The sequence below is a fragment of the Scyliorhinus torazame genome, chromosome 5 (assembly GCF_047496885.1).
Source record: "Scyliorhinus torazame isolate Kashiwa2021f chromosome 5, sScyTor2.1, whole genome shotgun sequence".
Classification (NCBI taxonomy): domain Eukaryota; kingdom Metazoa; phylum Chordata; class Chondrichthyes; order Carcharhiniformes; family Scyliorhinidae; genus Scyliorhinus; species Scyliorhinus torazame.
In genome coordinates this window covers 168,614,547-168,626,620 of record NC_092711.1, presented here as the reverse complement: position 1 = coordinate 168,626,620, position 12,074 = coordinate 168,614,547, and the positions used below count along the sequence as shown (strand labels likewise).

At 47.1% G+C, this 12,074-nt stretch overlaps 1 protein-coding gene across 5 annotated transcripts; it reads left to right on the top strand.

The window, feature by feature from the left end:
- The first annotated feature begins 4,786 nt into the window (after positions 1 to 4,786).
- LOC140420535 (uncharacterized) lies at positions 4,787 to 11,544 on the top strand. 5 transcript variants are annotated; one of them, XM_072504535.1, is made up of 3 exons: positions 4,787 to 4,977; positions 5,590 to 5,716; positions 8,722 to 11,544. In XM_072504535.1, exon 3 carries the CDS (start codon positions 9,078 to 9,080, stop codon positions 10,170 to 10,172), a length of 1,095 nt encoding a protein of 364 aa, XP_072360636.1. In that variant the 5' UTR covers positions 4,787 to 4,977; positions 5,590 to 5,716; positions 8,722 to 9,077; the 3' UTR covers positions 10,173 to 11,544. The 5 variants fall into 5 exon arrangements, with proteins under 5 accessions (XP_072360636.1, XP_072360635.1, XP_072360634.1 ...); XM_072504534.1 differs by having other exon boundaries at positions 4,787 to 5,197; positions 8,727 to 11,544; XM_072504533.1 differs by having other exon boundaries at positions 4,787 to 5,197.
- Positions 11,545 to 12,074: the final 530 nt, after the last annotated feature.

The following is a 12,074-nucleotide window of genomic DNA, read 5'->3' as shown; positions in this document are numbered from 1 at the left end:
TTTGGGGACAGTGGAGATGACATAGGGGAAAGACCGGAGCATTGGGGGGGTCCCCGATAAGAAACAACCATAGGTTTGCCCCGGGGGGAATGGATGGGGGATATGGAATGTGGCAAAGAGCAGGAATAACGCAACTGAAAGATCTATTTGTGGACGGGAAGTTCGCAAGTCTGGGAGCGCTGACCGAGAAATATGGGTTGCCCCAAGGGAATGCATTCAGGTACATGCAATTGAGGGCTTTTGCGAGGCAACAGGTGAGGGAATTCCCGCAGCTCCCGACACAAGAGGTGCAGGACAGAGTCATCTCAAAGAAATGGGTGGGGGATGGTAAGGTGTCGGATATATATAGGGAAATGAGGGACGAAGGGGAGACTATGGTGGACGAACTAAAAGGGAAATGGGAAGAAGAGCTAGGGGAGGAGATCGAGGAGGGGATGTGGGCAGATGCCCTAAACAGGGTAAACTCGTCGTCCTCGTGCGCCAGGCTAAGCCTGATTCAGTTTAAGGTATTACACAGGGCACATATGACTGGAACACGGCTCAGTAAATTTTTTGGGGTGGAGGATAGGTGTGCGAGGTGCTCGAGAAGCCCAGCGAATCATACCCATATGTTTTGGTCATGCCCGGCACTACAGGGGTTTTGGGTGGGGGTGACAAAGGCGCTTTCAAAAGTAGTAGGAGTCCGGGTCGAACCAAGCTGGGGGTTGGCTATATTTGGGGTTGCACAAGAGCCGGGAGTGCAGGAGGCGAGAGAGGCCGATGTTTTGGCCTTTGCGTCCCTAGTAGCCCGGCGCAGGATATTGCTAATGTGGAAAGAAGCCAAGCCCCCGGGGGTGGAGACCTGGATAAATGATATGGCGGGGTTCATAAAGCTAGAGCGGATTAAGTTCGTCCTCAGGGGGTCGGCTCAAGGGTTCACCAGGCGGTGGCAACCGTTCGTCGAATATCTTGCGGAAAGATAGATGGGGGAAAAAAGAAGGCAGCAGCAGCAGCCCAGGACTTGGGGGGGGGGGGGGGGGGGGGAGGGGAGGGATGGGGTGGGGGGGGGTATAGCCTGTGACAAGGCAGTTGCCAATTAGGGCTAGTTTTCATTTTTGTTATTTAATATTTATTTATTTGTTGTTTTTTGTTGATATAAAAAAGGTCATTATTATCTGTATTGTTATAATGTTGTGTAAAGGATGCACAATGTACTGTGTTGGTTGACCAAAAATTTTCAATAAAATATTTATTTAAAAAAATATATATATAGTTTGACCTGAATAGCACCCACCGAATCCCTGTTCACTATTTAGAATGTCGGCCCTTTTTGGTATAGGGGGACTTCGAAGAATAGTGGTGAGTTTTCAACAACAGGTTACATTGTTCCAATCAGCTCTTTACATTTGTGATTACATATTGGTCATGGTGTCTCAGGTAGTGATGCACAAAGAGGGCCTCTTCCTCTTTTGGTTGCTATTTTGAGTTTGGTCACTCGCTCCTGTGGTTGTGGAGCAATGGGTCAGTTACATACACAGGATGCACCTGGTCAGGGGACACTTGTTTTCATCAAAGTTTGTGTTCAGCAGAATTCAGTGTTCATACATTCGAAGGTGACAGGGTGTGTATTATACGGCCTTTGGGGCATGCGGCTTCACAGATGTTCCGTATCTACACCTTACCTGTAGCTCATCAACTACCCTTCACATGAAGTCCTCCGCACATTGCTCGATATTTCTGTCATCTTTGTTGTTGCCAGGTGCACATATCAAAGGGTTCAATGTTCCAGTCTCATCGTCTGTCACTGCGCTAGCAACAGGCATCATCTGAGCCACCATGACTTTACAGCAAGTATTAAAACATCCAATAATTAAACAACATATTACAAGGATTATGGCTCGCCCATGTGTCAGGTATGATCACAAGGATCCTCCCAGTAACCAATCTAACCATCCATTCCCCGGTGATTCGTGTAACTTTTTAACCTCCTGGTGGATACGATCCGCAAGGTTAGTGATGTTCTCCGAACTGTCAGGAATATAGGTACAACATTTGGAGCCAATTCTGGTACAAGTCCCACCCTCACTAAGCAGGAGGTAATTTAGGGCCATTCGGTTTTGCAGGGTCACTGTCCTTATTGCTACCATTTCGGTGCTTATCTCGATCAGTGCCTCGGTAGTATCGTTTGCCACTTCTTCCAGAATGTTAGCAACCTTTCGTAGTTCTTTTATGGCAAAGGCCACTCCTATGGTGGTGGTGGTGGTGGTGGTGGTGGGGGGGGGGGGGGAGTAAAATTCCAAAGTATCGCTGTGTCTCGGTCTCTTTTCTGTAAGGCCTGGGTTCTCTCTCAGGGTCCGTATGTGGTGTACATAGGGAACAACATATCCTAAGTAGCAGGATCCTGTCCACTTACTGGGAGCCATGGGTAAGCTTTGTGTCCACAAATAAAGTGGACATTATAATGTACCGTTATATGCTGTGTATTGCATCGGATTAGTTCCCATTGTCACTACCCAGATCCACTCTCTTGCCCCTGGGTATGTGTTATTGGGCAACTCTTTCAGCTATGCATATCCCTTGGAGATGTCATATGTCCATCGGCATGTGCTGTGTCCCACGCTAATCACCCCGGGCCATCCCGTTGGGGTTCTTTGCAGACATAACACCTCATTAGTCCACCTCATATCAGTGATTGCGAACCATGGTGGAGCTTGGGTGAAATTATACCGGGGTTGGTAAAACCCGGTGAACACCCCTGAGATGGTACCCTGCCTTCTTCCATTGTTCTAGATGTATGGCGTATATATCTATCCCCGCGATATCGTCCATCGATTTCCCCCCCGTCTCGTTCTGCTTAATTATTCACGCTGCCACCTCCGTTATATTAAAGGGCACTGATCTCAGGGGTATTCCCCCTTTTGCATGGATTGGCACATGGGCACACACCCAACAGCTAGAGACATCTATGCCTTTCGCATATAAACATGACATGTACAAGTAGGTATTTACATGCAAGTCCCGTTAATTCTGCGTTGGGAGTCTACTCCCGGTTACTACCATCAAACATATTATCATTCTTACAGCAAACATCATGGGTCTTCTGCAGTTTTTCGGAATTTTGGTTGTGTGGAGTTACCTGATTTGAACATAAATACATATTTTTACTCTCGGTATACTTTTAATTGTGCCCAATGTTTCCATCGTCCCATACCCTTTATGTTCACACATACACAGGTATCCCCACTGATCAGGACTTGATACGGTCCTGTCCATCGGGGGCAAACCCAGGCTTTACCATCACCTTTGTCTCTGCTGTAGGGACATCAGGGAATGCAGTCCAAAATAAGTCCAGATTTTTCTCCTTTGTCTCCTGCCCAGTCCACACTGGCTGCCGCATTTCCTTTAACTGATTACTGAGCTCTAATATGTATCTACGCGTCCTGTCCCTTATCGGACTATTTCTTCTCCCCGTTATTATCCCCTGCACAGTTGCATAGCTCATCCCGTCGTCACCTCATAGGATGATAATCCAGTTGTTCGGTTTGGGCTCGCTCTTAACTTCATTAGGACAATGAGCAGCACATCTACCCATTGCTGCCGATTCTCCCCTAGAGCCTTTGTCAGGGCAGGTTTTTAGGGTCCTATTCATCTGCTCTACCATTCCTGAGCTTTGGGGATGGTCAGGGATGTGGAATTTTTGTTCGATCCCCATCGACTCACATGTTTTCTTCATTACTGTTCCAGTAAAGTGTGTTCCTTGGTCCGAATCTAGTTGCAAAGGTATCCCCCAGCGAGGAATCGCATCCTTGTCTAATATTCGTGCCACGGTTGTGGCTGTGCAGTCGCGGGTTTGGAATGCCTCCACCCATCTGGTAAATTGGTTAATTATTACTAGGCAGTATCGTTCTCCCTGGCTCGGGGGTTGTGATCCGGTAAAGTCAATTTGGAGATTCTCCCAGGGTCCCTTTGGTCTCGGCTGATGTGCCACCCAGATCTTTACGGGGCACCCCGGGTTGTACTGCGCACATGGGATGCATCTCTGACAGTGCTTAGCTATATCTCTCCCCATTCCTGGCCACCACCATTAAGTAAGTAGTCTTACAACATCAGGTTAAAGTCCAAAAGATTTGTTTCAAATCACCAGCTTTCGGAGCACAGCTCCTTCCTCAGGTGACGGAGCTGAATTTTCCTCAGCTGAAGGTGAACTTTCACCTGAGGAAGGAGCTGAGCTCCGAAAGCTAGTTGGACTTTAACCAGGGGTTGTAAGACTTCTTACTGTGCCCACCCCAGTCCAACACCGTCATCTCCACATCATTAGGAATTAACACTGTTTCCCAGTGGGCCTGTTGTAGGTTTGAGACTGATCTGAGCTTACTGTTGTTCAACATTTCTACAATGGTATGCCTGGTGTGCAAGATAATATCTCCGTTCATTACTGTAGGTTCGCTGACTCTGACCGCCCATGCTGCGCAGTCCAGAACTGCCACGCAGCGAGCCAAGCCCGTCTTGTTGAGTAATATGCCACTGGTCTTCGCCTGTCCCCGTGGACTTCGGTCACTACTGCGGCATGGAACTCACCTTCGTTCCTGCAATGTATGTAGGTCGGCTTTCTCAGGTCTGGTGGACCGAGGCCGGGGGCAGAAGTCAATGCTTGTTTTAACTTCCCGTGTGCTTCTTCCTGTTCCGGTCCTCAGTCTATGGAGCAGACTGATTCCTATTGGCTGATTGCGGCAAGGCTCCCCGTGACGTCACAATGCGGAAGTGACATTTTGAGCCTCACAGTTATTCCTATTGGACAAGTGATCCACTGTGACGTCTAAAGGACGGAAGTGACATTTTGAGCTTCAGAGTGATTTCTATTCAGAGTGATTCGTACAGGATTGCATTGTGACGTCACAGGAATGGAGGGGCGTTCGCAGTCAGTTTGGGACAAACAAAATGCTGCAGATTGGAAATGAGCTCAGTGCGTCCGGCGGTGAAAGCCCCGCCCACTCCCACGTGAGGCCCGAATCCACCCTCTATTGGCTACAGGAACAATGGAAACCTGGGGAGGACCGGAAATACGCTGGGCCTGCAGCAGATCAGTGTCCGGTCTTTGTGTCAATGGCTGCACGGAGCTTCCTCCACTGGTCTGCCCAGCAAAGCTGCTGCTCCTCTGTCTGAGTGAATATCGATCTTCACACAGACTGAAACTTCCTCCTGTCTCCAACATCTGGGAGTAAAACACTTTCTTTTCTTCCCCTGTCCATTTCTTTTCAAATTCTGACCTTCAATTGCTTTTTAAAAAAAATAAATTTAAAGTATCCAATTATTTCTTTATTCCAATTAAGGGGCAATTTGGCATGGCCAATTCACCTACCCTGCATATCTTTGGGCTGTGGGGGTGAGACCCACGCAGACATGGAGAGAATGTGCAAACCCCACAAGTATAGTGACCTGAGGCCAGGATCAAACCTGGGACCTCAGCGCTGTGAGGCAGCCATGCGATCCATTGTCACCGTGTCACCCCTGACCTTCAATTGTTGACTTATTTAAATCCCCAGGCCTCCATGGGAGGCAAGGGAGGAGATTGAAGAGGATCTGACAATTTCAAATCTTCTCTGGTCACAGGAGCGGAGCTAGAGGACAGGAGGACAGATAATGTAGTACCATTATTCAAAAGAAGTAAGAAAATACCAGGAAATTACAGACCAGTGAGTCTAACTTCAGTGTGTGGAGATGCCGGCGTTGGACTGGGGTGAGCACAGTAAGAAGTCTTACAATACCAGGTTAAAGTCCAACAGGTTTGTTTCAAATCACTAGCTTTCGGAGCACTGCTCCTTCCTCAGGTGAACGAAGAGGTGGGTTCCAGAAACATATATATAGACAAAGTCTAAGCTGCAATACGATGCTTTGAATACAAGTTTTTGCAGGTAATTAAGTCTGCAGGTCCAGACGGAACAAACTGGGGAGAGGGAGAATTACAGGTTAAAGAGGTGTGAATTGTCTCAGGCCAGGAGAGTTGGTAGGATTTTGTTTCGATTTGGATTTTGGTCTGACATCAGTGGTCGTTAACTATTGGAAAAAAAACTCTGGGGCAGAATTGATCAAGGATAGTCAATATGGTTTTGTCAGGGGGAGATCGGGTCTTTCAAATTTGATCTGAATTTTTTGAGGAGGTGACTAGGTGATGAAGGCTGTACAGTTAATGTAGTTTAAGTGGACTTCTGTGAGCCTTTTGATAAAGCCTGACACAGAAGACTAGTCAGGAAGATAAAAGCCCTGGGGATACAGGGCAATTTGTCAAATTGAATCCAAAATTGGCTTTGTGGCAGGAGGCAGAGGGTGATGGTCGAAGATTGTCTTTGTCACTGGAAGTCTGTGTCCAGTGATATTCCGATGGGATCAGTACTGGGTCCCTTGTTGTTTGTAGTGTACATTAATGATCGGGTGTGAACGTAGGAAGTAAGTACGTTTGCAGATGACACAGAAATTGGTGGTGTGGGAAATAGTGAGGAGGAAAGCCTTAGATTACAGGATGATGTGGACGGACTGGTTAGATGGACAGAACAGTGGCAAATGGAATTTAACTCTGAAAAGTGTGAGGTCATGAATTTTGGGAGGATTAACAAGGCAAGAGAATATACAATGAATGGTCGGACCCTAGGAAGTACAGAGGACCAGAGGGACCTTGGTGTGCATGTCCATAGGTCCCTGAAGACAGCAGGACAGGTAGATAAGGTGGTCACGAGGGGATATAAGAGTATAGGTCAAGAGGAGCAGAATTAGGCCATTCAATCAATCGGGTTATGGGATTCATGCTTCTATTGGCTGAGGTATAGAATATAAGAGCAGGGAGCATTTGATCGGCCAAAGCATACAAGGCTGTGGACCAAGTGGTGGGAAATGGGATAAGAATAGATAGGTAATAGATAGCTGATGCTGAAATGATGGGCTGGAGGGCTTCTTGTTCTGCTGTAAAACTCTGATTCTATGAGGACAGAGAGATGTCTGGTGTTGTTTTATTGCACAGATTAGATATATTATTGGTTGTTCTGGAATAAAGTACATTGATTATTCTGGTTTTGTAATATAGTCCTGTAGCTACGTTATATATTTCCAGTCAGATTTATAACAGAAGACGAGGAGTCCATTGGACGTTTCAAGTCGATGCCCACTCTGTTGAGCAATTCTGTCAGTGTCGAGTGGGTCCCATTCTGTGACCCTGCATTGCCCATCCAATTTCAGTCAGAAATTATTCATCATCTTTGCTTTAAAAATAAAGTTTTTCAGTTTTACAAATTCTTACAGAACATGCAAATTTTTATAAAACCCCAAAACATCCACCAAGAAAAAAAGAAACAAAACACAATCCGACACAAGACAACTCCACCCCCCCACCTCCCAATCCCCCCCACCTCCCAATCTCTTCCTCCCCCCCCCCCCCCCCCCCCCCCCGCTACAGCAACTGATAGTGACCAACTCCTTGAAGTAAGTAATAGAAGGCCACTACCTTGAGTAAAACTCTGGACTGATTCCCTCACGGTGTATTTAATCTTTTCAGTATAAAAATTTCATTAGATCCCCACACCATGCTGGGGCAATTGGTGGGGTTGGAGACCTCCACTGAGCAGGACTCACCTCTGGGTGATCAACGAAGGGAAGGCAAGGACATCGGCCTCCGCTCCCCCGTCTGCAGCCCCAGCGAGTCCGACACCCCAAATATGGCAACCAAAGGCCAGGGCTCCAGTTCGATATTGATAATCGCCGACATGGTACGAAAGAAGGAGACCTGAAAGCTCACTAGTTTGGGACAGGACCAGGACATGTGTGTGTGGTTGGCCGGCCGGACCTCTGGAACACCGCTCACACCTATTGTCCACATCCAGGAAAAAACTGCCCATCCTCTCCTTGGTTAGCTGTCCCCTAAACACTACCTTTAGCTGGACCAAGCCCAGTCTCGCACACGATGACGTGGAGTTCACCCTGTCAAGGACTTCACTCCACACCCCATCATCTCCTACAGGCCCCACATCCTCCTCCCACTTTCACTTTCACTCCATCCACTGAGCTTACTTCTTCTGAAAGGATCCGCCCATAGATTCCAGACGTGTTACCCTCCTGCGATCCCGCAAGTAAAAGGATTCTTTCCATTAGAGATGCTGGCAGAGCTTGCCCTTGTTTCTCAAAGTACTTCCCAACCTGCTTCTCAAACTCCGACGCCAGTGCCCCCACCAGCATATCCACCGTGATAGGAACGGCTGCACCCACTGGAGTCAATTCCACCAACCTCCCTCCTGGTGAGCCACACGCACTCACCAAATCCGTCGAAGGGTTTCCTCTCGTAACTTCCTTCCATCAGACTTTTTTAAATTTTCAGCATGATTTTGTCGACGTGTTCACTGAACCTTCAGCTTGACCCAAGTTTGTTCACATAAATTCCCCGGGAATTGGGCAAAAAGGACGAAAAAAACCAACCATCCTGATGGTGCGACGTAGTGTGTGACCTTCTCCAACATACAGCCACCGGAGATCTGACAGGAAGCAGTGAGCATGGATCTGTCAGTCAGCCTGAATCAGCACCTTCAGGAGAATTGGGAGGGTGAATATTAGATACAGCAGAGTGAGAATGGAGGGTGTGTGTGGGATGGAGAGTTACAGCTTGTGGGGGATGAGAGAGGAAAGAATGTTCCAGAGAAACTAGAATTGTCTGTTTTGAATTTCTATCCTGCACTGACAGTGATGTCTTTTGTTAACTCCTAGTCCAGAATATTCAACAGTGAGGATTTACAGAAAGAAATCTCAAACCAAACATCACATCAAGATCTGACCGAGTCACTCGGTTCATTAGGTCCTGAATATCATCGGCCTTTGAATCTGGAAAGAGAAATGTTTCCCTGATTTGTCAGCTTCAAAAGATTTTAACCATCAGTGTGACTGGAAAAGCACCAAGACACACACACCCGAGTGAGAGTGTTCCAGAGCATTGACTGTGGAAAGAGCTTTAACCAGTTACACAGCCTGAAAACACATCACACCATTCACAGCGGGGAGAGACCGTACACGTGTTCTGTTTCAACTGATTGTCCGACCTGGAGAGACACGAGGAGACCCAAAACATGGAGAAACCATGGAAATGTGGGGACTGTGGGAAGGGATTCAGGGCCCCATCAAAGCTCGAAGCTCATAGACGCATTCACAGTGGGGAGAGGCCGTTCACCTGCTCTCAGTGTGGAAAGGGATTCATTCAGTTATCCAACCTGCAGAGACATCAGCGGGGTAACACTGGGGAGAAACCTTTTACCTGTTCTCAGTTTGGGAAGAGATTCACTCAGTTATCCAGCCTGAACTCACACCATCGAGTTCACACTGGGGTGACGCCATTCACCTGCTCTGAGTGTGGGAAAAGATTCACTCGGTTATCCAGCCTGAAGTCACACCAGCGAGTTCACACTGGGGAGAGGCCATTCACCTGCTCTCAGTGTGGGAAGAGATTCACTCACTTATCCAGCATGCGGAGACATCAGCGAGTTCACACTGGTGAGAGGCCATTCACCTGCTCTCAGTGTGGGAAGGGATTCACTCACTTATTCAATCTGCAGACACACCACCGACTTCACACCGGGGAGAGGCCATTCACCTGCTCTGACTGTGGAAAGGAATTCTCTCGACTATCCCACCTGCAAACACACCAGCGAATTCACACTGGGGAAAAGCCATTTAGTTGCTCTCAATGTGGGAAACGATTCAATGATTCATCCGCCCTGCGGAAACATCAGCGAGTTCACACTGGGGAGAGGCTGTTCACCTGCTCTGTGTGTGGGCGGGGATTCACTCAGTTATCCATCCTGCAGACACACCAGCAAGTACACACTGGGGAGAGGCCATTCACCTGCTCTGGCTGTGGGCAGAAATTCTCTCGGTTATCCAGCCTGCAGAGACACCAGCGAGTTCACACTGGGGAGAAGCTATTCACCTGTTCTCAGTGTGGGAAGGAATTCACTCGGTTATCCAGCCTGCAGACACACCAGAGAGTTCACACTGGGGAGAGGCTGTTCACCTGCTCTGACTGTGGGAAGGGATTTACTCAGTTATCCACACTGCGAGTACACGAGCGAGTTCACACTGGAGAGAGGCCCTTCACCTGCTCAGTGTGTGGGAAAGGATTCAGTCAGTCATCAGACCTGCTGAGACACCAGCGAGTTCACAAGTGATGACAGGGGTTGGATTCTGCTGTTATTGCTGCTGTTAATCACACCCAGGACTGAACCGTGTTGATTCTGACACTTGGTGCAGTGGGAGGGTGGGAGGGTTTCTTTCTGCTGGATTGGCCATGACTTTGCTTCCAGTGGGCTGATGATCATTGAGCCTGAGAGAGCACATTTCCACTGAAATAATCCACAAAAGCTGATGGAAGGACATTTATTTTATCATGCAAAGTAAATAATGTTTTTCCTACCACTACAGGCAGATCTAATATAAATACATTTGTCTCTTTGGGAAGGATGCATCATCAATGGGTGCACACTCTCCCCGTGTCTGCGTGGGTTTCCTCCGGGTGCTCCGGTTTCCTCCCACAAGTCCCGAAAGATGTGCTTGTTAGGTGAATTGGACATTCTGAATTCTCCCTCCGTGACCTGAACAGGCGCCGGAATGTGGCGACTAGGGGCTTTTCACAGTAACTTCATTGCAGTGTTAATATAAGCCTACTTGTGACACTAATAGAGATTATTATTAAAGAAGGAAGTAAAGGATTAAACTGAAAGTGCTGCACAAATTTGAAAAGGTTTGTGTTCGGTCAAAGGTGGGACCGATTTTAAGAAGCAGCAAAAAATGAACAAAAATATAATAAAGAGGTAGGAAGGAAGTAGAGTCTGAGGGTAAACTAGCTCGAATATATAAATAGATAGAATCAGATGTGGCATGATTTATACAGTTGGGAGTTAAGGTCAGAACTTCAGCTTGGAACTGCCAACAAACAGCCTCGTCCATAGTACTTGAGGAAAAGGACAGTCACATTGCTGGGTGTTTATTGTAGACCCCCAGATAGTCAGCGGGAAATTGAGGAGCAAATATGTGCGCAAATCATGGAGGTGTGTAATAATAATAATAGGGTAATTATCTAAGGTGATTTCAACTTTCCCAACATTAATTGGAATAGTCATCAATAGTCATCATGTTAAGAGTTTAGTTAATAATCTTTATTAATGTCACAAGTAGGCTTACATTAACACTGCAATGACGTTACTGTGAAAATCCCCCAGTCGCCACATTCCGGCTCCTGTTCAGGTACACTGAGAGAGAATTCAGAATTTCCAATCCACCCAACAAGCAGATGGAGTAGAGTTCTGAAAATGTATGCAGGAGAACGTTTTAGCTCAATATGTAGAGGGTCCAACAAGGGATGGTGCAGAGCTGGACCTAATTCTGGGGAATGAAGCCGGCAGGTGGTTGATGTGTTGGTGGGGGAGCATTTTAGTGATGGCGACCACAACATGGCACAAAATAAAATGGACAAGTTGCAAAAAAAGGTTGTGTATTGGGAGAGAGCGGATTTTAGTAAAATAAGACCATGGAAGTACAAGAGTTACTTGTGGGAAAATCTACAGAAGAGCACTGGGGTCATTCAAAAAGGAAATGGGGAGGGTATAGGCCCAACATGTTCCCTCGAGGGTAATAGGAAGGAATAACAAGCACAGAGAACCATGGATGGCCAGAGACATTCAGGATAAGATGAGAAGGAAAAGAGAGTCTTTTAGCAAGTACAAAGGGAGCAATCAACAAAGGCATTAGTGGAGTATAGAAAGTGCAGGGTGGAGTTTAAGAAAGCAATTAGGAGAGCAAAGAAAGGACATGAGAAAGTTCTGGCTGGTAAAAGTAGGGAAAATCTCAAGATATTCTCTAAGTATATCAATAACCGGGGAAAGAGTCGGGCCCATTCGGGATGAGGGGGAGTCTGTGGGTGGAGCCAGAGGACATTGGCAGGATGTTGAACAAATTCTTCACATCTGTCTTCACCCAAGAGAATGAGGAGGTAGATATGGAACTCGGGGAGAGAGACTGTGAGGTTCTTGAGCAAATAGGGAATGACAAGGTATTGGAGGTGTTGGCAGGCT